Raw genomic sequence first — 27,110 nt, forward strand, 5'->3', positions numbered from 1 at the left:
TCTTAATCCCCGTAAACCTTTTGATTCATCCGTCCTCTCTCAGCCTGTTTCTAACCACAACAAAACGTTGGGTTTTCACCGAACACCAGTTGGGCGACCTGAGCCCGGCTTGGCTCTTAGGTACGCCGTGCGGTGACAAAACGGCATTGACACCGGAGATGTTCGGGGGATGCCTCGTATGTGTGGGCCGATTGAGGTGCCTTGCACAGTAATGCCAGGGTAATGCCCAGTAAGTCTATCTCCCTGGCACTGATCTTGACCTCCCTGTAGCTTCATTATAGATTGTACAAGCTTAGAAACAACTGTCCCAATTTAAGGCGATGCCGTGCTATTTTAGGATTAGAAGGTTGCAAGCCATGCCACGTTACATCATCAAGGTGGACTGCTGACTTGTACCATTCTAAAGGAGAGCTTTAAAAATAGACTATTGTGCCTTGCTCCTTAACACGGTTGCACAACTTTCCTGGTAGTGTTATCAAGAAGTATTTTTTCCCTGTTACATTGGAAAACCCATTAGATATAGGGCACAAGACAAAGGGGATCACAGGTTTAAGGTATGCCTAAGATTATCTTAAGGAAGTGCAAGAAGATAAATCAATGTTAGTGTTTGGCAATCATTTCTTTTTATTTCCTGATTCAGATTTTTGTGACACTTCTCAGAAGGAAGGGAAACGTTCTTCCTCGTATTGTTGTGAAGCCAAAGTTTTCCCTTCAAACAGCAATGGCTCTTTTCATAGCAAATCCTCCATGTAGAGTCTGTATGCACTTTGTCTTGAAGATAACTACAGCCTTGTATCAGGACAGCGATAGTCCGAAATGGTCTTCAGTAGCTGCCGTTTGGTGTTAAAGAGCTATGACATAACCCTGATGAAATTTTTGAAAACTACCCCGTGCTGAACTCTTGCACGTACCACCCGTTTGGAAAACCAACACCCGCCTCCCAAGTCAAAGACCAGATTTAAACATGCCCTTTGACTTCAGCATTCCATGCCTCACGGTTTCTTCCTTTTTGAGACATTCCTTGTTGGATTTACAAGTGCACTTTGGTAGAACCACACAATGTAAAGGTTCACTTCCAGTTGAGCTTCTAGCCAGGTATCCAAACACTTTGCCTCAAACAGTCCTGCTGCATGAGGCTAAATTTATAGATTACTTAAAGACAACGAGGTGTTAAGTACATCCATTAAAGCAACGCCACGTTGATCCTGTTATGTCTGTTATGGTATGTCTCAGTTGTGGTTCACAGTTAGTTGGAAGTTCTTCTACCAAGTACAAAGTTGATCACTAGGATTGATTTGATTAATATGGCAAGAGTATATTATTGTTAATGTCTGCAATAGTGTTTTGACCTTTTAAAGGCCTTTACCCTTAGAAAGCTATGCAGGTAGAATTTGTGCACTTTTTATGCTCTGTGGCTAACTGCTTTAAATTTTTATGCCCTGTTTGTTTTGGTGTTTTGTATTTGTTTTGGTGTTTTTTTGTATTCCTGCAGTTAATGTGGTTTCAGCTGATTCCAGTTTCATTTGAAGAAATATAAGTGCAGCAGTGAATATATTTGTCAGCCTTTCTGTTGTGAAAGGCCATTAATTATAGTTGGTTTCAGAACCAATGTCAAACTGCCGAGAGAGCAATTGGCATTTTGCACTTAGCTTAGTTAACTTTTCTAAAACAGCAGTTCATGTCGTCTGTTTATTCCCACACCAAAGAGCCTTTGCTAAATGTAAGATTTCCAAAAGAATGCTAAGATTTCCAAATCCAGCATGATCCATGATTGACATAGGTTGATCCTGAGGTTTAAAGGGAGAAACATATTCCGTTCTGCCTTCCTGTTATCTACCGAAAGTTTCCTCTCTCACAGCGATAATGAGCCACAGACATTTCTGGGCATGATGTAGATTGTTTTTTTGTGTAGCTTCTTACACTAATATTCTTCTTCTGTGGCTGTTTTAACCCATCACTAATAATAAAAGCAGCTAAGGCCAATTCTTCTTCAATCAGTCACTCTGTCCACTCAGAACAGTGTTGTTGCTGCAGCCTGGTAGGGCTTAACAATTGTACAATGACTTATGGGCAAAAAGTTTGAGTCCTAATCAAATTGAAAAACGGTCTTAATCCTCTAAGTGTATCTCAGGAAAGAAAATTGTGAGAATAGATTGAGAAGCCAATCAGTTTTCATGTTGTGGACCTATGTTCTTACAGCATATTTAAAACCCCCACTTTTGGTATATTATATTGCCCAATGTGTTTGCTAATGTTTTACGGTAAATTCAAGAATTTCTTGGCATGGAGAGTATATGTAGGCTTTTTGTGTTTTTTGTGCCACAAAAGACAACTAGATACACTGATTTTTCACTCTGTGTAAAAAGTGACAAATGGCCATAGCCTTTGATTAGTAATCGGACCTTGAATTCAGATTGAATCTGCATGTATGAAATGTGAGGATTACACGAATGAACTCAAACTTTTTATTTGCACTTTTGACACTTTATAGGTAACTAAACCAGTGACACAAAGAGTAATGTGCCATCTCCATTTGTCCACATGGTCCTTTTTTTCAATGCAAAGAATTGGGAGAAATATGTTGTTATTGGCTTGTGCTGCCAATTACAGATAGAATTGTCGTTGACCACAGCAATCAACAAACCCTGGTTTTCCAAAGAGTTGTTCCCACCTGCAACGTGAACAAATTCAACACTGAGGAAATGGCATTCCTAGATCCTAGCTCTGTCTTCCAAGACAGACCAGTCAATCAATCATAGATGTAGAATTTACACAATTACATAATTATTTTTTTAAAAAAAAACACTTTTTTTTATTTATATAGTCCTAACTGCCTTTTCCCCTTTTATAGTTTCTCCAGCTGAGAGGATCCGGTTTATCTTGGGAGAGGAGGACGATGGACCGCCACCTCCTCAGCTCTTCACAGAATTGGACGAGCTTCTGTCTGTGGACGGGCAGGAGTTGGAATGGAAGGAGACGGCCAGGTGAGCCACTCCGCAGGATGTCTCATCAGGCTGGCATGCATCGGTCCCCACCCTCTCCTCCCTGTCCTTTGGCAATCGGGAGCAATGGGCAGTGTTGGGAGAAATTTCCTGCTTCACAGTCCTGAACGTGAAACACAATCCCATCATGTTTTGTGATTGTGTAAGGAAATAGGTTGCACTCCAGTGAACTCCCAGTATGTCCTTATCAGATCAGGATTCGTGTTACCTGCCCTGTGAGAGCAGGAAAAGGCTGAAACTCCCACATTTTCCAAGCCGGGCTTGCCGTTATAGTTTGGTTTGGCACAGACTCAGCCTTTAAACTCTGTAATAAGTTTTAGACAGTTTATTTTGAGTGACATACAAGCATCAAGAAAAGCAGCATCTAGAGGAAGTTATGTGTCTGTAAAATTGACACTCATAGTAAAAGATGTGTATGTTTGCAAGAATGTCCAAAGTGATGACAGGTACATCTTACAAGTTAAAGTTCAATCCTATTTAGGGACGGTGGGGTCAAATGGGAGTCTCCTCTTTAGATGAGACTGCAGGTCACAGGCGTGTGGACCACAGCCATAGGTATACTCTATCCTAAGAGGAAACCCCGTCCTTGGGCCTTAACAGAATGGTCTTTGTAGTAGTGACAAGTGGTGTTATTTTTTTTAAGGGTCCTTGTCCCTGGTTTAACCCTGAAGAAAACCAGGGTGCCAAAATCTTTTTTCCCCAAATGATTCATGTGTAGTCTGAGCACAAAGGAACACAAGTTTCATCCCAGTGGTCTCCGTGTCCTTTTTTTAAGCACCTCGTGTACTTACTTTTCAGCGTATGACCATTTGAACATAGGATTTGTAGCAAACACAATCAAGCTTGCTGCTTTTTATGCTGTCCCCAAACAACTCTTAACAGTCACCCTTGTCTTCATTACGCTGTGTCCAGATGGATCAAGTTTGAAGAGAAGGTGGAGAAAGGCGGAGAACGTTGGAGCAAGCCTCATGTCGCCACGCTGTCTTTGCACAGCTTGATGGAGCTCAAAACGTACATAGAAAACGGTACAATCTTGTTAGACATGGAGGCGTCCACACTGCCCCAAGTTGTCGGTAAGTGGAGTTGAACGGACCCACGTCTGGGACGCGAGAAATCAAACGTTTCGCCGACGACACTGTCCTATTCTTTAATGTGTCCTTTTGACAGAGATGATCACTGACAACCAGATTGAGATTGGTCAGCTGAAGGCAGACCTAAAGGAGAAGGTGGTGTACACGTTGTTACGCAAACATCGCCACCAGACCAAGAAGTCCAACTTGCGTTCTCTTGCTGACATCGGCAAGAGTGTGTCCAGTGCAAGCCGGCTGTTTTCAAACCAGGAAAATGGTAATACAGAAATTTCTGAGTTTAGTCCATTTTAATTCCAGCATTTCCACCTTTTTGTAGTCTTTTGACTCCTTCTAACACTAGCCCGTTCTTTGCACTAATATTTTTTTCTGATCCAATCTCTTTTCCTTCTTTTTATTTTTCCCCCACCCTTCCAAACTCTTTGTTCTTTCCTTTTCCCCTGCCTTTCTTTTCCTATCTCTTGATCCTCCCGGGGGTCTTTGCTGTCTTCCTGCATCCTGGGGGGGGGGCAGGACCACGCTTCTCCTTCGATAACTCTGTGCCTTTCTTAACTCCACAAGACCCGGCGGAGTCATGTGAGGTCATGAGGAGCTCCAGCTTGGGACACCTCTGTGAGTGAGGTCACAGCCCTCCGGCTGAAAGTTGCACTGAGAAGTAGCATATGTGAAACACGAGGCAGAACAGAGCAATACTGACATTTTCACCCTGTTTTATATCACATGTGGAAAAACTCTCATTAGAATGTACTAGAATATTCATTTGGTAATAGCAATCTTTTTTGGCTCCGTTTTCTGACATTGTCAGTAGTTGCTTAAGTAGCATATGTCTGCTGACGCCTATAAGCAGCAGCCCTGAGATGACCACATATCCCAGCTCTCCTCTCTGTGGAGGGACTGAATGAAAGGCCATCTGGCTTTACCCGTTAAGCTTAAGCCTTGCCACATTTAGCGGATGTTTCTAGCTCCTTCTGTATGCCTAAGTCATGCTTTTCTTTTTTTTTCTCGCTCACCTATAGCAAAAAAAAAAAAAAAAAAATGTCTCATTAACGTAATGGTCCTATCTCTGATCCAAACGATACATATGTCCTGTCTGCAGGCAGCCCTACCACTACCCACCGGAATCTCACCTCCAACAGCCTGAGCGATTTCTCTGATAAACCAGAAAAAGATCAGGTAAAGTGTTGTTAGTTCTCCCTTTAAAGCTCCGTTCACATGTCTACGCACCTCTGGTAAAGATTTGTAAAAAGCCTGAAAAAAGTACAATCCCGCCTTTAAGAAATATAACTCCATAAAAAACAGTGTGCCACACTTACTGGGACCCCTGCTGTTAATACTTTGTCCAGCCCCATTTTTTTGGAATGGGACAGGACTGAGTCCCCACCGTGAATTTCACAAGGTTAGAGCAAACAGAGAGAGGGATCTTTGCCTGTTCTTCTATTGACAGTTGCCCTAGATCATCCTGACTTCTGGGCCCTCTTGTACGCTCTCTTATCTTCAGCTCACCCTGTTGGTTTTCTATAAGATTTTGGTGTGGGGATTAAGATGGCCAACGTAGAAGGATTATTTTGTGGCTTGATAACAATTTCTTTAATAATAATAATAATAATAATAATAATAATAATAATAATAATAATAATAATAATAAAAATAGCAGGGAGCCTTCTGGGGCTAAGGGTCTTGCTCTGAGACCCAGTCTGGGACACGAACCGGGGAAGTTGTTGTGTCCTGTGTTTCAGATCAATATTTCATTGGAAAATGCAGTTAGGCGCCGTTTTCAGTTCACTTGCTTAGGTCTAAACAGCATTTTAAATAAAGATCTCCTGGTATTTCAAAGAATGCACAATTCTATGCATTCTAAACATTATTCCCATACCTTTTTGTATGAGAAACAGGCTCCCAGCGTGACAGAATCTCTACCGTACATAAGTGGATATGAGCCACTTTTCAACACATTCATGTATAGTTTTTGCCAAAACCAGGTAGTTCTTCAAAGTTATCCTTTACTCTTTGTAAATATTGCTTTAGCTGTATCTATAGGTAAATTGATATGACTAATACTCTTTCTTTGTTGCCATTCTTATGAAGATACATGCATCAAAATTACCCGAATAACATGTTCTCTCATCTTTCCTATTTTGACGCATAACAAAGGAAAATATGTGTGTCTGTCAGGTCATGTTTATACCCAAAAAACCAGGAAGTCATGCATTACTAATTAGACATTTATAGAAACTCTGAACAGCTGAAGAAGCAAATATGCTTAAGGTATGTTGATTTTATAATAGCAGCAAAGGTTGCACATGTGAATTTGTAAAAATTAAAAAATAATAATACCCAACAATTTCTTCATGTGGGATTGCATCCCCCTCCCATCTTCTGGAGAAATGCTCTCAAAAAACTTAATTTATTAAACTTTCAGCATGAAACTATGCTGTTGCAGCTGAAAAAAAAGTTTAAGGCTTCTTTTTTTTTTTTTTTTTTTTTTTTACATACATTTCTATTAGTTCCAATAACTGTGTAGACAGATTTTTAATTACCACTACCACAGAGCCACATCTCCAGCGACGTGAAGCAACAAAAACTCTTCCTTTTGATCCCAGTTTTAGTTGTCTGCTGTGTGAGTCCCGTCTCTGCCACTGTCACGGTTTAACACTGTCATAGTGTCAGATCCACTGCAGGAGACAAAAAACAAGGCAGATGCAGTTAAAATGTAACAACTGTCAGTAGCACTGTAGATGTACTGGTATGACCTTCGCTTATTCATACCCAGGCTTTATTTTATTGAGTTTCACTTTGGTTTATAACTGTCATCTAATTTGTACACCAACTTAATATAATCTATTTACCTCTTAATACTATTTTGATGTCTTCAGCTTAAAAAGAATTTGACCCAAATAAAGAGCAGGCACATGACTTCTTGGTAGTGGGATGCAGCCAGCGGCCGAGGATTTCTATCACAATAGGGCCTACTCTGTAAAAACCCCTCTCTTAACTTTCTGACCCTTCACACACACACACTAGTTCACAGTCTAAAAGGCAGATTTTTATGCTCTTATATACTTTAACCCAACACTTACAGCTTCATAAAGTTAAGCGCTCAGTGCGCTAAGATACAAATGCATGACTTTTTTTTTTTTTATGGGATTGCAGATGTGGGTTGTTGTCCTGGAGTGCATTGGCCTGCCTCTATGGACCGGTGTAACCTTAGGGAGGGGTATGCAATATCTTTTAAGAGGGTTATTTTTTTTTTTCAATGTAACTTTATAATGAATGCATTGCACCGTGTCTTCAACGTGCTGCTACCTTCAGTGTTTTGTAAGATTCTGACCAATTTGTTCCCCTGCCAGAGTAAGAACGGTGTAGACGTTGGATATATGCTCTTGTAGAGTATGTTTATTGGACGGCGTAAAGTCAAGATTCTTTCCCCCCCCAACATAATTCAAGGAAAGGGTGGATACTGCCCTGATTCTACACGCTTTTAGGCAATAAAAGCAACACTCCTCTCTTTTTATTTGCATGTTTCATATTTTTAAAGGGAAGTTCACTGGCTGAATCATACATGCGTCACAGATCATCCTGCATGCTATTCAGTATTTTTATGCACCTTGTTGATATCCTGAGGATATTTTGTATGATTATCCTGCTTGACACTCAAATGCACTCTTTTTTCTTTTTTTCTTTTTCTCCATCTCACTTTGTTTCACAGCTAAAGAATAAGTTCATGAAAAAGTTGCCCCGCGATGCCGAGGCATCAAACGTGCTGGTGGGAGAGGTCGACTTCCTGGAGACCCCTTTCGTTGCTTTTGTCCGTCTGCAGCAGGCCGTGATGCTGGGAGCACTTACCGAAGTCCCTGTGCCCACAAGGTACTTGGCTGTAAAGTCACTCCTCCTGCTACTTTCTCATTGTCACATGGAAACATGCGTTGAAAAAAAAGAAATCTGTCTGATAAATATCCTGGTGTTGTACCTAGGTTTATGTTTGTGCTGTTGGGGCCTAAAGGAAAGTCCAAGTCCTATCGCGAGATCGGAAGAGCCATCGCTACCCTTATGTCCGATGAGGTATGCTGTTTTAATGGGGAGAGCGTCTCTTTTTAATCTTAAAAAAATGCCATTTTCTGAAGGGAGAATACATCATGGGTTACTGGAAGTCACATTTATTAAATGTTTTTTTTTTTCATTTTCAATTTTGTTTTCTCAACAATAATAGTACCGATATACCTTTAAAAAATGTTGTCCCCCCAAAACTGATCCAAACCATTTAAGAATAGGCATTTGTCAATACGAGCCCCAGTCCGGTATTACTTGCTTGTTAGAGGTAATAAAAAAATGAGTATTCTGCTGGCGTCAAATTGAACTGATTCCCCAAAGATGTCCAGGATGCTGCAGAATCTGATGTTACATGCAGCCACAGTGCAAGCAGTGCACCTGAAAGTGCATTGTGATTGTGAAAGTGGCCACAGAGCTTGTTTTCTAATACACTGGGTACAGCTGTGAGTTGGGCTTAGTCAGGAAGTCAGATATCGATCAGTTAAACATGTCTCCACCGGAAACATAAATCTCCAGCTGTACTTTCTTTTAATCTCTGTTCCCAAATGAAAGAACCAAGAAGTAACCGACCAACCGATGTTATGAGAATCTTTTAGTTAATCTTGCTGGGTTGACCAGAACTGGATGCTTCAGTTGCATTCAGTAACGCCCACTTACCCAGAATTTATCCCCCAATTCCCTCCTTGTTGTGCCTCTGCTCTGTCTCCTCTAACCCCCAGTCGGTCGAGGCAGATGGCCGTTCACGCTGAGCCCGGTTCTGCTGGAGGATTTCCTCCCTGTTAAAGGGGAGTTTTCCTCTCCACTGTCGCTTCATGCATGCTCAGTATGAGGGATTGCTGCTCTACGCTCTCTCAGGAGGAGTGAATGCTGCTCGTCAAGACTTGATACAATCTACTGGGTTTCCTTAGACAGGAAACTTTCTGACCGGTCTGTATGATTGGATTGAATTTGACTTCGTGAAGTGGCTGGAGATGACATGTGTTGTGAATTGACATAAATTGGCATAGCTGAAGGCATACGCTGCCGGAGCTGTTGCGCTCTTAGTGATATCTGAATGTAAGCAAGAAGATTGGACTAAACTTTCAACCCTACAGTACCTGCCTGGTGTCTTTTTTTTTTTTTTTTTTTTTTTTTTTTTTTTTTTTTTTTTTTTTTCCAACATCTGTCACAGCGTTATCAGGAAGGTTGACACCTAGCATTGTTAATACTGGGAGCACCTGGCCTGCGTTTTTCCCACAGGCCCCAGAGTGCACCAGTCATATCCTCTCTGTTGATATAGTAGGTTAGGAAGTGTTTTCGCCGAATTTCCTCGAGTTAAACTTTACCCTCTCGGTCCTCCCACGGCGGCCCCATGGCAGGTTTATCAGATGTTTGGGGCTTTTTGACTCATTGCCTGATGTGTTTTATCTGTAGTAATCTCACCGTGAGGCTCGTTCCTGGCATAATCTCATATTGGGCAACTATGTCTGCGTACTCGCTGTGAGGAACGTCTGAGTGAAGCGTCTCGGTTGCATGCGAGGTGTTTTTTAGGTGCCAGAACTGAAAGTCAGTGACGTGCTGTAACCGTTGTTCCTGTAAACAAAGAGATTGAGAAATATTTTTTCCACTCAGTTGTTGGAGTAGCAGATTTAAATTCTTTTTTTAAATTATTATTATTATGATTTTGTTATTATTTTCTCTCTGTTTCCAGGGTCTGACTAGATGAATTGTATGTTGCTGTACTCATTTGTTAAAGGGTAATTGGTCGGCTTTATTTATCTTGAAGGTGTTCCATGACATCGCCTACAAAGCAAAGGGCAGGAAGGACCTGCTGGCGGGAATCGATGAGTTCCTGGATGAAGTGATCGTCCTGCCTCCTGGAGAGTGGGACCCCGACATCAGGATAGAGCCCCCCAAGTCTCTTCCCTCCTCAGACAAAAGGTCTAATCTGATCCACATTGTACTCCAGATTAAAGAACCTGCAATTCAGAACTCTAATTTGTTTCATTATCTTGCATAATGTGAACTGTAAACATTTTTATTTTGGATTACCTCAAATTTGTGCTGCTAGATCTCGCGTTGGAGGGTTTTGCAGGAAGATTTCGGCTGGCACCCTTAGCCTTTAAAGTAAACAAATGGACTCAGCTGTTTGACATATTACATAATACATATGTTGCTGACAGGGGACTCCAATGTGGACCTTGTGCAACCTTTTGAGAGGAGAACATTTCATGTAATCTCAAATGGGTTGGTGAGGACATTTATTCCTAAAGATTTATATAATTTAATTGGGATTGTATGTATTTGTCAGAAGAAAGAGTCCATGTTAATAGATGACATTTAGTTGTATACAATAAAAGCAGCAGTCTCTCAGTTATTAACCCCCTGCTATTAATCCTTTGTCAAACCTCCTTTTTGTAGTGGGACCACACACAAAAACACTTTTCTACTTTGCCCAATCTCTCCAGAGTATCCAGAGTCCTTGTTCCACAGGTGTTCTATAAGATTTAAGATTGGGACTAAGACAAAAACAAGAAGTTGATTTTGTGTCTCGCAAACCATGTCTGCGTTGATTTGGTTATGTTGTGTCTTTTATGAAAGACACAACATAAAGGATGGGTGAATTGTCATTTTCTAATTGAGGCGGCCAGATGATTTGTCCTGTGCCAACAGCCTCACAGATTCTCCACCGCACGTATAGTGAGCATGTGATGTTTTTTATTTCCCCTCATGTAGTCTTCACTGGCTTTACACAATACCCACCTGCTTTATTGTCACCAGACCAAGCCACACAATTCAAGCTAAAGTCTATTAGAGCTTAAGCAAACACAACATGGTTTAGATCTGTGACAGTAGGACAGAAAAGGCGTTGTACCGGCACTCCCCCCCCCAAAGAAGCAGTTGCAATGCAGACGTTTGGATCCCAAGATGCCGCTTTTTATTGCAGCTCTCTAACCGTGGCCTTTGGAGTGCTAGTTATCTCCCTTACTATCCTATTTACATAGGCTCTGGTGACAGTGGCTAAGAGAAATTAGCCTCTGTTTTGCCATGTATGTATTAACCCAGAGAAATATAAAGCCCTGGGTTACCACTGAAATGTTTCTACAAACGCTGATCTCTTTTTTTTTTTTTTTTTTGGTTTTTAAAGGAAGAACATGTATGCCGGACTAGAGGCCCCTCAGATGAATGGCGACACCCCCCACGATGCGGGATCCGGAGGTGGAGGAGGAGGCCACCAAGTCGGAGAGGAGCTTCAGCGCACCAGAAAGTAATTAGAATTTGTCCTTCCACTGTGAAATTAATGTGAAAAAGATCCTATATTTAGGGACGACTACTTTAAAAAAAAGGCCTTGTTTTGTTTTTAAAGTTTCTTATGGAAGGTTTTTGACGGATTTGCGTATTATCATCCCCCGTTTAATAATCCTTACGGCCTCTGATTGGTGTCAGGAGAGATGTGTGGTATCAAGAGAAAGTATTTTAGCCTTTGTTCTCCATTAAACTGCCAATGAGGAAAAGCCCCACAAGGAACTAAAGAACAATGGATGCACTTCACAGCTGAATAACCTTATTGTATTGTTTTTTTTTTTTGTGCAGAGCATTCCTTTCTTATGTAACTATGACAGAAATATATATCCAACCGATCTTTGTCGCGTCTTGTGAACATCAAATATGTGTAAAATATTTCAACTGAGGCACGACGCGAGGCTAAATAATTACAATGGCTTTGTCTTCAAAGGTTCTGCGGGGGTCTTGTCCTGGACGTGAAGCGAAAGCTGCCATTTTTTGCCAGTGACTTCTACGATGCGCTCCACATTCAGTCTCTGTCCACCATCCTGTTCATCTATCTGGGCACCGTCACCAACGCAATCACATTTGGAGGCTTGCTTGGGGATGCTACAGAAAGCATGCAGGTAAGCGAGTGCCTCCGTTGGAGAATCCCGCCAATGATGAAAAACGTAAACTCGTGGAGTTAAACATGCCACGGCTGAATCTCCTTCACTAAAGATATATCATCTTTTTACCTTAAATCGTTTAAAACGCCTACGGTTTTAATGTAAAGTCAGCGGACGGCGAGTTGGCTCGGGCTATTAGCTGAGCTCATCGCGCCGTCATCACTCCTCGTGTTAAACCAATTTCGTCTCTTCAGCTGATAAGCCGTGCCACTTTTAGGCTTAGAAGCTCACAGTAAATCCATGGACTGACCCTCCTGCCGATTCCTAACAGGAATTTCGAACTTATTTCCGATAGCAGGCAGGGTTAGGGTTTGCTGCCATCATGCAGGTGCACCCGCAGCCGACGGCCGGTCCAGTGGAGGCTGCGCTCGCTTTGGCCTCTGGTGTGACGGACACCCGCGCAGCATCAGCCCCAGGGGGGGATTTGCCAGAGCTGTAAATAACCACAGATCCAGATTACTCAGCCATTGTAGCCTCAGCACTGGTGTTAAATGCCCCCCCCCCCCCCCCTTCGATCATGAACTTCATCACTGCTCCTCATTCTCGTCTCCCAGCCTGGGCGAAGCCGAGGGAATCCCTGCCCTTGGATAATCTGCCTTAGTCATTGTTTCAAAGGGAAAGCTCTCCTGTCTGTTGTTCTTTCAACCTCAGGTTGTAAATGTAGAGAAAGTAAGACGAATTAAAAAAAAAAGTAATGGATTTACCCGGATTCTAGCTATATCTGAGAGAATCTAAAGTCTCGTCCGCATAAGCAGACGTTTGGCCTTGACTTGTAAAGGTAAAAAAAAGCGTAATACTACCGTAGTGAGGATGATTAACATGGTCAGTAGAATCAGAATCAACTTAATTTAGAATATTTCTGGGTACAAACAAGGAATTTGACATCGGTTTCCAACATTTGCATCGTTAAAAAAACAGACCTGGATCTGCAATATATAATAAAACACTTTGCAGGGAAAACATAGGAGCAGTATGCACAAGGGAGGGGTGTATTTTTTTTATGTACACACATGAAAATAATTTGCATACATACCTGCATATATACGTGGAAGATGCAGGGCCTAGCTGTAATAAATGGAAATATGCTTGTTTGTTTCTAATAAGTTAATGTGTGCCTTTATTTCTTTACTCTATCAGCCGTCTGAAAGTGTACAGTGATGTTTTTTGGTGTGTGCTTCAGGGCGTGTTGGAAAGCTTCCTAGGTACGGCACTGACGGGAGCAGTGTTCTGCCTGCTAGCTGGTCAGCCCCTGACTATCCTCAGTAGCACGGGCCCGGTGCTTGTGTTCGAAAAACTTCTCTTCACCTTCAGCAAGTGAGTACCTCCCGGTCAAACGTATTCATTCACGTGCATAAAAACAAAGTTAACATAAAGATTTAAAACAACAGACTGAGAATTTGGGAGCAGCTGCTTGCAAAAGGAATGGAAATAAGATTATTTATATTCAGAGGCTCAGGCCTTTGCATCAGAGGTTGCTTTTTTTTTTTTAACATTGTTGCAACTGGGCTGCTTGTCCCTGCTTGGTAATCTCCAGGCACTTACAGATTGTTCACAGAACAGTTTGCCTGTTTGTTTCCTGTTCAGATGGATTCGACAAGACCAGCACCAAACATCCTTGTTTAGAACCAAATGCAGGAGATAACAAGATATTGCGTGTTCAATGAAAAAAAAAAAACAAAAAAAACTGCTTCCTGTCATAGAGCTGAACAAACGGCTGTAGAAGCAGGTCAGATGAGTGATCTTTCCTCATATGTTGATGGTTACGTCAAATATAGAATGGTTTTACAGTCATTAAAGGCTGTTAAATTCTGGCATGGCTCTCCTGCTTCTGTTCTCGCTCCCCCAGCCGGTCTTCTAGCATTACCAGACACCATGCTGTCTCTGTTCCCTTATCAATAATTCAATCTCATTTAATTTTACACTGTGAGTGAAGAATGTTTTGGCGTCTGTGCCCTCGAAACGGTTCCGGTGTTGGTAACAGCTGCTAGGCTGCACAAACATGTATACGCTGGGCCACAGATGCTATCTACATAAAGCCACGTGGTCTTGTTGCATGGCTGGCCCTTAAAGGGGACATAACATGCTTTGTATTGCCTTCCTTTTCACATTTAAAGCTGAAAGCTGGAAGACGTAATTGTTCAAAAAAACACAATGGAGAATACAGAAAACTGAGCGGCTTGAAAAACATGAGCCAAACATAATATAAATTTAACCACACTGCAAAAACGGAACTAGAAATACGTAAAATGTTCTTAAAATGTGTGTATTTATCCTTGATTTGACCAGGTAAATAAGATGATTTGCCAATGGAATAAGATTTTTGCACTTAAAACAGGAACAATTCATCTCCATCATCTTATTTCAAGTGCAGTATGTCTAATTATCTTATTTTAGGGGTCAGAATACTCACTCCATTGGCAGATAATCTTATTTACCTGCCCAAATCAAGAATAAATAGACTAACTTTAAGAACATTTTACTTATTTTAAGATCTGTTTTTGTATTGTAGTCAGCAGCTGGAGAGAATAAATTCAACTCTTTCGCACGCCTAGAGACTCCAAGTACACAAAAAAAAATATATTTAAGAGCTAAAATATTTTAATTTGCATGTTGTGTCCCATTTAAAATTAGGCTTTTACTTTAATTATCTTAGAGCTGTCATGGACTGGTTGAACATGATAGTTCGATATCAAGGCAAAGGTTTTAATCAAAAGTTGCTGTTATTTAAAACAGAAAAGTAACAATTATTCTTACTATAATGATAAAAATTCTTACTACTATAAAAAATAGAACTACTAAACTGATCAAATTTGTGGTTATAACGTCATTTCTATAGACATAACCTGTTCAAAATATAGAACACGTGTCTAACTTGAGTCTGCACAGCTTGTAGCTCTGTTGGAGCAACAAGGTCCACTGTCCAAAAACGCCACTCATTAACATTTCATGTTAATTGGTGACTCTAAATTGCCCTTTGGTGTGAGCTGCCCTGTGATAGACTGGCGACCCGCCCAGGATGTACCCCGCCTCTCCCCCAATAGAAAGGCACTAGCCACCTCGCGTAAAAGTGGGTTAACAAAACGAATGAATGGCTGTTTAACTTCAGCAGTTTTTAAATAATTGAATAAAAATGCACACACTCTCTAACACTCTTCTCTGACCTGCTATTTACAAAGTAACTCAGTACAACAGGCTGGCATTAGTCAGTCAGCGTGTCTGATCCAGTAGCTAGGCTACGATCAGACACGCTGCTCTTGGCTCGTTGTCTGTGATTTCAAAAGGGTTTTAGCTTAATAAAAATGAAGTTTGGCACTGCTTTTGTTTCCAAACCACATCTGCCCGTGTTTTTGGTGACCAAAAACCACCAAAAACTCTACACCTAAACCTCCAAATCTGTCTTTTTGTAAGCGATTTAAAAGGTCTAGTATCCTTCATACTGCCAGCTGACTGGCAGTGTGCAGCAGCCGGTGGGGGCGGGTCTACTCTATGCATCAGAGGCACTGCATCACTTTTTTAATTAAGAGCTTTTATTTACTAAATTTGTTAAACCATGATTTTTTGGGCTTCTACTTTCATTAAAAGTGCTTGTTTTTTGTCCCCCCCCCCCCCCCTTCCCCACGCAGGGACAACGATTTCAACTACCTCGAGTTCCGGCTGTGGATCGGCCTGTGGTCCGCTCTCTTCTGTCTGGTGCTGGTCGCCACAGACGCCAGCTTCCTGGTGCAGTACTTCACACGCTTCACAGAGGAAGGCTTCTCTGCGCTTATCAGCTTCATCTTTATCTACGATGCTTTCAAGAAGATGATCAAGCTGGCCCACCACAACCCCATCAACCCGGAGTTTGATCACAACCTCATCACTCAGTACGACTGCCGCTGCATACCGGGTGTGTATTCGACTGCTCTCGGTGCCGCAGGCTGCACTCCTGATTGATGTGGCTCAGCTCGTGACGTATTTGCTCTGGTACTGACAAACGATGCCTCCGCTTGCTTTCTCACCCTCCCTATCGGTTTATCACTGTTACCGTTCTCGGGTTTTGAAAACGGCAAGCGATTCGGCTGGCATCAAAGGCATTCCTGCTCGACTGATTAGATACCGTTGTCTCTTTCTTTTCCAGGCAATTCATCAGCACTCCTTAATACTTCTGCCTGGACAAACGGTACCGCTCTGGTATGTGGCGTCCTTGTTTTACGGACATGAAGCTGAACAGTACGAGCAGTCGAGATTCAGGACTCGCTTCTTCAAAGCTGCTTGTTCCCACTCCCCGTCGACTTAGATTAGTAATCTTTTGCTCCTCGTCTCCCCAGCCAGAGAATGCCAGCTGGGCGTCCCTGACCAAGGAGCAGTGCGACAGTCTCGGAGGGCTGCTGCAGGGAGAGGCCTGTGGCTATGTGCCTGACATTACCCTGATGTCCTTCATCCTGTTCTTTGGGACCTACACCTGCTCCATGGCTCTGAAGAAGTTCAAGACGAGTAGATTCTTCCCCACAACAGTGAGTGATGACCCCCGTATGAGCGATATATCATCTCTGATCTTGTGAACAGGGTCTCTTTTCGCCACTGAGAGAAAGAGGGAGAACTTGGCGCTCCAGATGTTGCAGTCACGAACCTTAAAGCATTACGTGACATACCGACTCAGAGTAGAGCTCAACTGTGAAGGGGAATGAAAATGATGATAAAAGAAATAAAAAATATGGCATGCATTATTATTTACCCCCCCCCCCCCTTCGCTTTGTTATCCCTAAATAAAATTCCCTTCAATCTATATCATTCAGAAGTTAATAAAGTAGTCAACAGTTTCCACCTTTTTAATCGCGATTAATCGCGATTAATCGCATAATTTCAATAGTTAACTCGAGATTAATCGCATATTTTATCTTATTTTTGAAAGTGTAAAAGCCTATTTGGGCATTTTAATATGCAATTTTACAATAAATGACACTAGTAAAAAACATGCTTGTACAAAAAAATATTTTCATTTTTTATTTTCAAGCACTTTTCAGAATTGGAATGCAAACATCCTGGTGCCATAAAATGTTAAACTCTGGCCAATAATGGGCTAAATCACTAATCATGACGCCTTGATGTTTACGCAATGTGTAAACATATGTGTAAATAAATAAACATTTCGTGCCGAAATATTTTTTTTGCCTCTTAAACAATGATAGACATGGTATTAAGTAGTGTTGCACTGATACTGATACCAGTATCGGCCGGGGCCCCGATACAGCACTAAAATGGTGGTATCAGTATCAGCGAGTACCAACAAATAGGTCACAGATACCATTTTGATGTTTGTATGTCACTTGAACGCAGCCTTCTCTCTCCCGACACTCACTAGTTCTACTGGATTCACTTTGTATTTGTCTTTTTTCCTGCTTTAATAAGGTAGCATCTTGACAAAGCCATGATGGTAATTATTTTACATCCAAGTAGTATGCTGTTCTTCATATATACACACACATCAATTTCAAACAAATGGTATCGGTATCAGCCGATACTGCACAGCCAGGTATCGGGGCCAAAAAATGGCATCGGCGCAACACTAGTATTAAGCATTTACATATAAAGTAAATAATTATGAGGAGGAGGGATATTTCAGCTGGTTATACTCAGTGGTTCTGTAGTGCGGCAGCGTTACTTAATTTAGAGCCCAAATAAGCGACTTCACTTTCAGAAACAAGCCCAAAAAAATTGCAACCCGCAACTCATGAAATTTACATGCCACTTTAGAAAAAAGAAGCCCAAAGTCGCATGAAATAAGCGGGCTTGGCAACAATGAGCGCGGGTCTGTTTTGCTAGTGTCTAGCATTCTGGAAACTAGGGAAAGCGCCAAGGGTGAAAAAAAAAAAAAGAAAAAAACAAAAAAAACACAGTCCGGAGAGCGCTGTGGGGGAAAAAAAAGCATTAGCGCGCATTAAAAAAATTTTTGGCGTTAGGGTCTAACAAAGTGAATGCATTAATAACGCGTTAAATCTGACAGCCCTAGTTAACAGCATCATGAAGACCAAGGAACACAACAGACGGGTCGCTAGACCCGGGCCTTTGAGGCTTCAACCCCAGATGTGTTGTCAATAGCGCCTGATCTCACAAAAGAACATCTTTAAAAGGACGTCTCTGTTAAAACCATGCATTGAACTAAGAATGACATCAGATAAAGCATTTATATTTAAAAAAAAAAAAAATCTGATTTTTTAGCATACTATATAATTGCTTCCTGCTCCACCTAACCTGACGGCGGGTCAAAAGAAAAAGAAGACAGACAAGTGGTAATTTCCACACACGTGGCACCGTGATTGCGCAACTACCACCGATACCGGTGCGCGGTGAAGAGAAATCTAATGCGCCTGTTTAGACGGAACAGTTGGCCTGCCTTGTTCATCAGTCGGAAAGTTACGCTAGGCGCCTCGAACAGGACTACAATAGGGGGCAAGGCTCATAAGGGCAGCCTGTTGTGTGGTGCGGTAAAACCTGAATGGCGACTGATTGGATTAAATGTTACAGCTAATCACTTATACTGACCCAGCGAGACTCGGGTGGAGGTTTACTCCAATGAGCCTCGTCAGGGTCGTGATGAGGGACTTTCACCTGAGCTACAGTTTAGGTTAGTCCTGGGGTCTCATTGATAAAACATTGCATGGAATCCATACTGAAATTGTATGTACGGCCAAAAAAAAAGGAAAACGGTGTACAGCAAAAAAAAAAAAAAATCTTATTTAAAAAACCATGCGCCATACATTAATAAATGTATTTAAACGTTTGCGGACCAGCTTCTGCCTCACGTTCCTCCCTCTACACGCGATGCAAAGCACCTCACGGAGGTCAATGTGGATTAAAAATGGGTCAGCTGGTCATCTCGACCCCCCCCCCCCCCCCCCCCCCCCCGTCATGGTGACCTGTCTCCACAGAGAAAAAACTAAGAAACGTTGAGAAAATTTCACAGATAGGTAAAGTTACAGATGTTGCCCTCTTTAAAAGAACACGTTAAAAATTAAACCTGATTGTCGTTTTAAACGTCAAATGACAGCCGTACTTCCTGTTGAAGTTCCCCTGAGGCCGTGCGCTCAGATCGACATTCAGAGGAGGAATGGAGACCAAGACGTTTTCTCCTAGATGATAATGCCCCCCCCCCCCCCAACCACTAAAAAAAAAAAAAAAAAGGGCAAAAAGTATTTTAGGAAGCCGATGAAAGCTGAGCACTGCACAGGTGTGAGCGGTAAGCACACCTGTGCCCTGGGGGTTGGAGAGCTGCCATTCAGCACCTGGGGAGGAGGTGTAGCCCCTCCCCCCTGTGGGTTACAGCAGAATACAATGCTCTGAGTCTAAAGCGGCCTGTCATCATCATTGGCCAGGACATATTCCATCCTTGAAATCACGTTTCCTCCTAATTCTCCTAACTGCAAGGTCTTCCAGCACCAGGGCAAACATGAATAACACTGTGGTTTTGAATGCTTTTGATAAAGTTAAAGTCAGATATGGATGGAGGGAAATTTAACATCTGAGAGGAATCATGATGCAGTTTGGCTGCAATTTACCACTTTACCATCTGCGTCGCCGATTTCCCTCCAAAATGAGCGTACTACTGGGTCAGTGATGCTGTGAGGACCGCACATTTTCCCGTCAGGTTTTTATTTTTATTTTTTAAATAGATCCCAACTTTTGCGTGGAAAGTGATGCACGCACGTTTTAGGCCACATTTTGGGTGTAGGTAAGTTTTATAAAGGAGACCCCCTGATCATGATATAACCAGCAGGAATCCGTTCTGTGAGCTTCTAGCAGCATCTGGACCACGATGTAAAAAGTATCTGGTCCTTTTGTTCGATCAAAACAAAAACATTCGACGCTAAAGTAGGTAAACGCAATGAGAGGTCCTTCAGATCAGCACGTTGCATCTCACTGCTGCAGCAAGTCCGATTCTACTTGTAGACAGAAAAAAAGTGTTGCTCATTAAAAAAATAATAAAATCTACCAGTTTAACATAGTGGTAAAGGCAAAAGTAAGCCTCCCTCGTTTCGCTGATAATTTCTGTGCTGATTCTAAACAAAGATCTGTGCTTTTTTAAAGTTGTAGCATTATTAAGAAATAACTCACAAAATGTGTTAACTGTTTAATTTTTCTGAATAAAACATGCAATATGTCTAAACTATATATACACTGAACAAATTAAACAAGAAAGCAGTTTTATTGAAGGTACTGTACAGTTTCATGTATACAGTTATTAATAACTGTATTGTTGAAAGTGATGACGGGACAAGATACAAGTCCAAGAAAGCAAGAAAGGTCCAGGATGAGGCTTTGTTATATTTCAAACACCACAATTTATCATCTTTTTCACTACTGAACGTGTTTAATAGTAAACACAGGACTAATGACTCACGCTCAGTGGAGAACAACAGATAAAATGCTGTATTTATCATTTTTGGCCTGGCTAATGAAAAGTGTTTCTTCATTAGTGGAATAAAGGACTGGAAAGACTGGAGTAAAACAGGACATGAAAAAAGGAACATATTTAGAGAATCAGTTTTAATCTAATGTTTGGAAACCTCTCAGCATAATTAAAACATATACATTTATTTTTTTTAGATCTCACCATTTAACTTGGATTTTAGAAAATTGACTTCATGCCAGTTTCCTTTTTTTGAAATGAGAGAAATGACGACCATGGAGCCTGAGACGTTGAACACATTGATGTGCGTTGGAAATAAAAAAAACAAAACATAGATTTACATAGATGAGACAAGAGGCACACTTATTTGACCTTAAGCAAACACAGTTTCTCTAAGAACAACTTTTCTCAGATGAAATAAGCAGAAAATCAAATTAAGCATTTTCTAAATATCACAAAATCTGCTTCAGCAAAATAATTTTTTTCATCCAACCTAAAGTGTCTCTCTTCATCCTTCTTTTCAAACACGAACAAAACATTAAAACAGAGTAAAAAGAATTTAATTTGCAATAATTTACATTCAAACAGGTACAACGTGTCCTACATTATCTTCATTTTAAATCACTGTGCCGTTGTCTTGCGAAGGTTAAACTATTTTGGCCTGGGCTAAAGCCCTCAGCGTTTCAGGAGCCTAAAAACGGCCCGGGTTTGGAGCAGAGTTATGTCTCAAAACCACGTATGAACCTGAGTTCTGATTAGCGAACGCGTCCTCGCCATGCTGGCACATGGTGTGGGGATGCTCTTATTCAGCAGGTACAGGGAAGCTGTTTAGAGTTGATTGGAAGGTTGATGGAGCTAAGTAAAGGATAATCCTGGAAGGAAACCTATTAGAAGCTGCAAAAGACTTAAAACTGGGTTGGAGGTTAACCTTGTGGCGGGTTTAGAACAAAGCCTACAGCTATGCTACAATTGGCCACCCTACAGCCAGAGCTAAGTCCAGTTGGAAAACCTTGGCAACACCTAAAACTTGTTCACAGATGATCTCCATTCAGTCTGACTGAGTTCCAGCTTCTTTTTCACAGAAGAATGGCCAAAGGCTTCGGTCTCTAGATGTCCAAAGCTACTAGAGATACACCCCAAAGGAAATTGAGCTGTATTAGCAGCTAATGGTTCTGCAGACTATTGACTCAAGGAGGCTAAATGCAAACACAATCCACGCTTATTCCATTGTTGTTTGTGCGACGTAACTTTTAAAAGCGTGCATCGTTTTTCCCCCACTTCACCACTATGTGCTGCTTTGTGTTGGTCGACTCTACCACATGGAATCTAAACAATGTAACATGTAGGTTTGTGGTTGCAATGTTGCAAGAATGTTACATCGTGCATTTAAAGAGTGCACAACAAGTAATGCTGTCCCACGTCTTTTTTTTTTAATTCAGAAAATGTGTAAGTCAGCTGAAACTGTCTAACCTACAGTGACGGTGTCCTCTTTCTAGGTGAGGAAGCTCATCAGTGACTTTGCAATCATCTTGACCATTCTTCTCTTCTGTGGCGTTGACGCCTTGGTCGGTGTGGCCACTCCAAAGCTTTTAGTGCCTAGTGAATTTAAGGTAAGCCCCCACACATTAAAGTAACATGTACAGTTACTCATCAGAAACTATGAATATCATGAAAAAGTGTTCATTTCATGAAGTGAAAGTCATCTATAGATACATTATACACAGAGTGAAATATTTCAAGCCTTTGTTTTTTGTAATTGGGATTATTATGGCTTACAGATAATGAACACCCAATATTCAGTAAGAAAATTTGAATATTACATATGTAACACCAATTTTTCAAAAAAAAAAGAAAAAAGCCTTTTAATGTATAAATGTTATGCTATGGCCATTTTATGGCCCACACAATTGTGGTGAAAACTGCTAACTTGACAGATGTCCAGTAGACAGTCATTGAAACCTTCCACAAGGATCTTAAGATACAAAAGGTCGTTGTTGAATACGTGAGTTGTTCAGAGCGCTGTGCCAAGCACGTTCATAGAAAGTTGAGTGGAAGAAAGAAACTGTGGTAGGAAAAGGTGCACCAGCAATGGGGATAACCGCAGCATGTTGCATTCCTCGTGTCAACCCGCTGATTTGATGTTATATTCTACTTTTGTGAGAGACTGAATTTTGGGTTTTCATTAGCTGTGCACCGAAATGGTCAAAATTTCTAGAAACAAGGGATGAAAATATTACGCATTATGCGAAATTAAGCTATAATTTTGAGTTCCACTTTTTGAAATGGGTAGCAATTTTTTTTTTATTTTTTTTTTTTAACTTTTTCTGGTGGGGGGGTTTCATTAGCTGTGCACCGAAATCGTCAAAATTACTAGAAACAAGGGGTACAAATATTACACATTATGCATAATGTAGCTATAAATTTCAGTTCCACTTTTTGAAATGGGTTACAATTATTATTAATATTTTTTTTTTTTTCACTTTTTGCATGATATTCTGATTCTCTGAGATGTACCGGGACGTGCGTGCAGGTGTTTCACCGTGAGCTTGACACGCTGGTGTTGGATGTCCTTCAGACAAAGGACAGTGCAGTGGTCAGCAGAGTGCTGTTTCCTTAGATTACGCCCTTAATCAGCCATGTTTCTGCAAGAGAGCCTCCCTAATTCTTTGAAAGCCCTGCATAATACTCTCTCTGTAGTTTGCTCAGTTGGATACATATTACCTGAAACTAAGACACGGGCATTCTTGGAGATTTCTGAGCTCAAATGTTGGACCGCCGGCAGGCCCACCGGGCTTCCCTTTTGATGGAGGAGTGGGCAGAAGTTGATTACAGGTGATGTGAGAACAGACGGTCTTCTAGTTACCAGCACAGAGCTAGCTTTCTTTGCCCAAGAGGTTTAGTTCGCTCTTCTCCGTCACATAATAATGCACCAGTAATTCAAACCTACTGGGTGTTCAGCTACCCGCGCTCTTTGGGGCGGTTTAATTTTATGCTTCGGATGTTGGCGTTGGACTTGTATGTGGCCTTTGTTCACCCGAGAATCAGGTTTAGGATTGGCCAGGTGGGTCCTTCTGCTGGTAGCTCTAACTTTTCTTTCATTTCTGCAGCCCACAAGTCCAAAGAGGGGCTGGTTTATTCCTCCCTTCGGAGAAAACCCCTGGTGGGTGCTCCTGGCAGCTGCACTTCCTGCCCTCTTGGTCACGATTCTGATTTTCATGGATCAACAGATCACTGCCGTGATTGTCAACAGGAAAGAACACAAGCTAAAGGTAGGCGGCCCTCCTGGAAGCTGTTGAAGGATGAGATGAATGCCTAACTACCAACTACTGGAGGAAGAAGCCTTTATGTCTGTCTTATGTTAACACAATCTTTAAATAAAACTGATGCTTTTTGATCTTAGTGGGAACTACCAGAGTGCCGAACGTTCGGGAGAAAGTTTTGGAAATGTGAAATTAAATAAATACATTTTGAACATCCGACTTTGAAGTATTTTAGAGCTGCATACAATACTTTTTAACATTTTAAATAGGGTCTGACATAAAAGCTTAAAAATAAACACAGTATTTAAGTCCATAGATGAGACAATGAGTCCTTTTATTAACTACTAATAAGCTTTGCAGTTCGGCTGACTTTTATTGATTCTGAGGTAGAGACAGCGAATGGCTGAAGGATTCACAGCAGTTGAACCTTTTCCACGTTTTGTCACGTTACAACCTCCAGTTTGAATGTGTTTTACTGGGACTTTAAGTGATAGACCAACATAAAAGCAGTGCGTCATGGTGAAGCGGAAGCAAAACGACAGACGGTTTTTGAAATCCTTCATCAATAGATATCAGGTGAGTGTGGTGTGCAGTTATTTAAAGTCCTTCTGCTCAGATGAGACCAAAAGTGAAATGTTTTGGCCTTTATGCAAATCGTGTTGGTGACGGAAGACGGACGCCGTACATCCCTGCTGAACACAAAAGCATGTTAGACTCTTTAGATTCTTACTTGTAAGAAATGTATCGTTTTGCTTCCACTTCCTGGAGATGCACTGCTTGGTATTGGGCTTCTTCATAAAATCCTAAAATATGTTCAACTGTGTGGTTGTAAAGTTAAAGGATTTTTGCTCTGTAACACAAGAGGAGCCATCGACGTGCGACGACACTAGACCGACTCTAGCTAATATCTGTAACCCTAGCAAACCCATCATGCTGTTCTCTTTCTTGTCCTGCACCGTGCTCAGAAAGGGGCCGGGTACCACCTGGACCTGTTCTGGGTGGCCATCCTGATGATATTGTGCTCCTTCATGGGGCTGCCGTGGTACGTAGCCGCCACCGTCATCTCCATCGCCCACATCGACTCTCTGAAAATGGAGACGCAGACGTCCGCTCCCGGAGAGCAGCCCAAGTTCCTGGGCGTCAGGTGGGTTGACGCTGTCCGCACCTCTGCCGTCCCCCATCATACTTACAGCCGCTTTTTATGCTCTATATGCATTCGTAAGAAGGATGTCGCCAAGAGCTTGTTCAATTGGAATTGTTTTATTTTTTTTTTCATTCCTTTGTATAGCTGATAAAAGACATTTCCTTTACATTGTTTTAATGAACTTTTACCCGTCACTTTTACATGCTAAAAAAAACCTCAATCAGAATCTGTCTTAGTGAGGTTTGAAATGCTGCTGTGGAATTTCACACATATGACAAACACCGCTTTAAATCTGACGCTGATTTGCGTGTTTTTCTTTCTCCGCCTGTCCAGAGAACAGAGAGTCACTGGCATCTGTGTGTTCCTCCTGACGGGACTCTCTGTCTTCATGGCTCCTATCCTCAAGGTATTCCGTCCAGCTCCTAATTCTTCCACAGAACCGTGGATTACAGTCCGCCCGTCTTAGGACAAGCTCTCGTCACTTGTTTTATGTTTTTAAATCATTGAAAATGTTCCGTTCATCCGATTAGAATCCCCTGTACCTGAACTAATTCAATGTGAAATAGGCCCATTCATCAGGACTTTAAGCTCCGATTGCAGCAGTAGAGTTTCCATTCCCTCATTAAGTTGGGGAAAGGACAGAGTGGGTGCTGTTGTTGGAGCTGCTGCTCCCCCCTGTGGCCATGTTGTGCACTACACCCTTCAGGCAAAGAAAACCCACTCTCATCTCATCTGGTGTGCAAGTCTTAGGATATTTTGGAAATGTTTTGAATGATGCTACATCCAGTCCCATTTTTACACTTATAGCTCCAGTTTTTTTTTTTTCCAATTTTCACTGCTTGGGAGCTTTTGTACAACCTTGCAAGGATTATTTTTTCTTTTGCAGTTTTAAAGTTTTTACAAGGCTGGCTCGTGCTTATTAGGGAAATGTTAAAGATGCAACAGTGACAGCAAACTCACTTTTGACTATGTGCTGCTCTTAGAAAAGCTGCTTGTGAGCTACGTTTAAATAGGCAGTGATGGCAAAATAGTACCTGTTGTTCCATGTACCAGGAAAAAAAATATTTTCTATAATAATAATAATAATAATAATAATAATAATAATAATAATAATAATAATAATAATTATTATTATTATTATTATTATTATTATTATTATTATTATTATTATTATTATTGTTATTATTGTTATTATTATTATTATTATTATTGTTATTGTTATTTAGTTTAAACTATTTATCCTGCAGTCAGCCACAGGCATCATGTGATCAGCTTTTTGCTCTGTTGTCTGCAGTTCATCCCCATGCCTGTGCTCTATGGTGTGTTCCTCTACATGGGCGTAGCATCACTCAATGGTGTCCAGGTGAGTTTTGCCACTTTGCTTGTGGACCTCTAAGCAGCAGTAAAACTCACAACATGATGAGTGTGTGGCTGTCTCAGCTTCGTGTTTTCTTTCTTTACAGAACTTGGATATAGGCCCCCTTGTCACAGTTCGTGTTGCAATAACAAATATTTGCGTATTTCATTGGGATTGTATGAGGACTATCAGAAAGCAGCGCATATTTGTGAAATGAAAGGGAAAGGTGACATGATCGGAAAAGTAAAATGTGCATTTGATTCCAAAAGACAAAATAGTCAAACATAAAAAAAGCGTGATGGAAAGCCTATGCCCTGAACGACATGGTCGTAGCAGCATAATGCTGAGGGGAGGGTTGGGTGGGGGCTGGTCAAGACTTCACGGTTTGATGAAGGATCATCTTCTCGCTGACCAGCATCCAAATCACGGTTTAGATTAAAGCAGATTCATGTGTAAGAACGGCCTAGTCAAAGTCCAGAGCTAAATTCAACTCAGCAGCTGTAGCTAGGCTTGCAAAATGCTGTTCACACAAGCCCTTCATCGAATCCCACTCGGCCTGAGCAATTTTTTAAAGAAAAGCAGAGAGAAGTAGCCAGCAGAGAGTCGCCCAACAGCCTGGCAGCCACTCACAAGGAGGCTTTCCATCAACCTGCCTCGCTGGTGACATATCCGGTTATTTCCTCGTTTCCTTAGATACCGGTGCGGCGTTATTTATTTACTGCAGCGTCAGTTCCGACAAAGATCTCTTGTTTTTCTTCCGTTTGCTGTGATTATGTCTGTAAGTGATACATTTGGGTAAAATGCACTGCATTCCTTTCACTGCCGCGGTTTAAGAGCCGGGTTTATATCTCACGGCTGAAACTTTTACCGTCCCCAGTAGGTGATATCTCTTTT

At 41.4% G+C, this 27,110-nt stretch overlaps 1 protein-coding gene across 6 annotated transcripts in view; it reads left to right on the top strand.

The window, feature by feature from the left end:
- LOC105918027 (electrogenic sodium bicarbonate cotransporter 1) overlaps positions 1-27,110 on the top strand; it is a 51,067-nt gene that overhangs the window by 18,293 nt on the left and 5,664 nt on the right. For 4 of the 6 annotated variants that reach the window (XM_012853007.3, XM_012853009.3, XM_036140418.1 and 1 more), the window contains exons 4-22: positions 2,852-2,984; positions 3,915-4,075; positions 4,170-4,349; positions 4,604-4,702; positions 5,187-5,263; positions 7,797-7,954; positions 8,062-8,149; positions 9,903-10,057; positions 11,265-11,384; positions 11,853-12,027; positions 13,250-13,383; positions 15,693-15,955; positions 16,187-16,239; positions 16,377-16,562; positions 21,952-22,065; positions 23,563-23,724; positions 24,681-24,859; positions 25,193-25,265; positions 26,154-26,222. In XM_012853007.3, coding sequence (XP_012708461.2) covers positions 2,852-2,984; positions 3,915-4,075; positions 4,170-4,349; positions 4,604-4,702; positions 5,187-5,263; positions 7,797-7,954; positions 8,062-8,149; positions 9,903-10,057; positions 11,265-11,384; positions 11,853-12,027; positions 13,250-13,383; positions 15,693-15,955; positions 16,187-16,239; positions 16,377-16,562; positions 21,952-22,065; positions 23,563-23,724; positions 24,681-24,859; positions 25,193-25,265; positions 26,154-26,222 — 2,579 coding nt within the window. The remainder of the gene's footprint in view (positions 1-2,851; positions 2,985-3,914; positions 4,076-4,169; positions 4,350-4,603; positions 4,703-5,186; positions 5,264-7,796; positions 7,955-8,061; positions 8,150-9,902; positions 10,058-11,264; positions 11,385-11,852; positions 12,028-13,249; positions 13,384-15,692; positions 15,956-16,186; positions 16,240-16,376; positions 16,563-21,951; positions 22,066-23,562; positions 23,725-24,680; positions 24,860-25,192; positions 25,266-26,153; positions 26,223-27,110) is intronic. The other 2 variants (XM_012853010.3, XM_036140419.1) reach the window with 1 other exon arrangement.

The sequence above is a fragment of the Fundulus heteroclitus genome, chromosome 8 (genome assembly GCF_011125445.2).
Source record: "Fundulus heteroclitus isolate FHET01 chromosome 8, MU-UCD_Fhet_4.1, whole genome shotgun sequence".
Lineage (NCBI taxonomy): Eukaryota > Metazoa > Chordata > Actinopteri > Cyprinodontiformes > Fundulidae > Fundulus > Fundulus heteroclitus.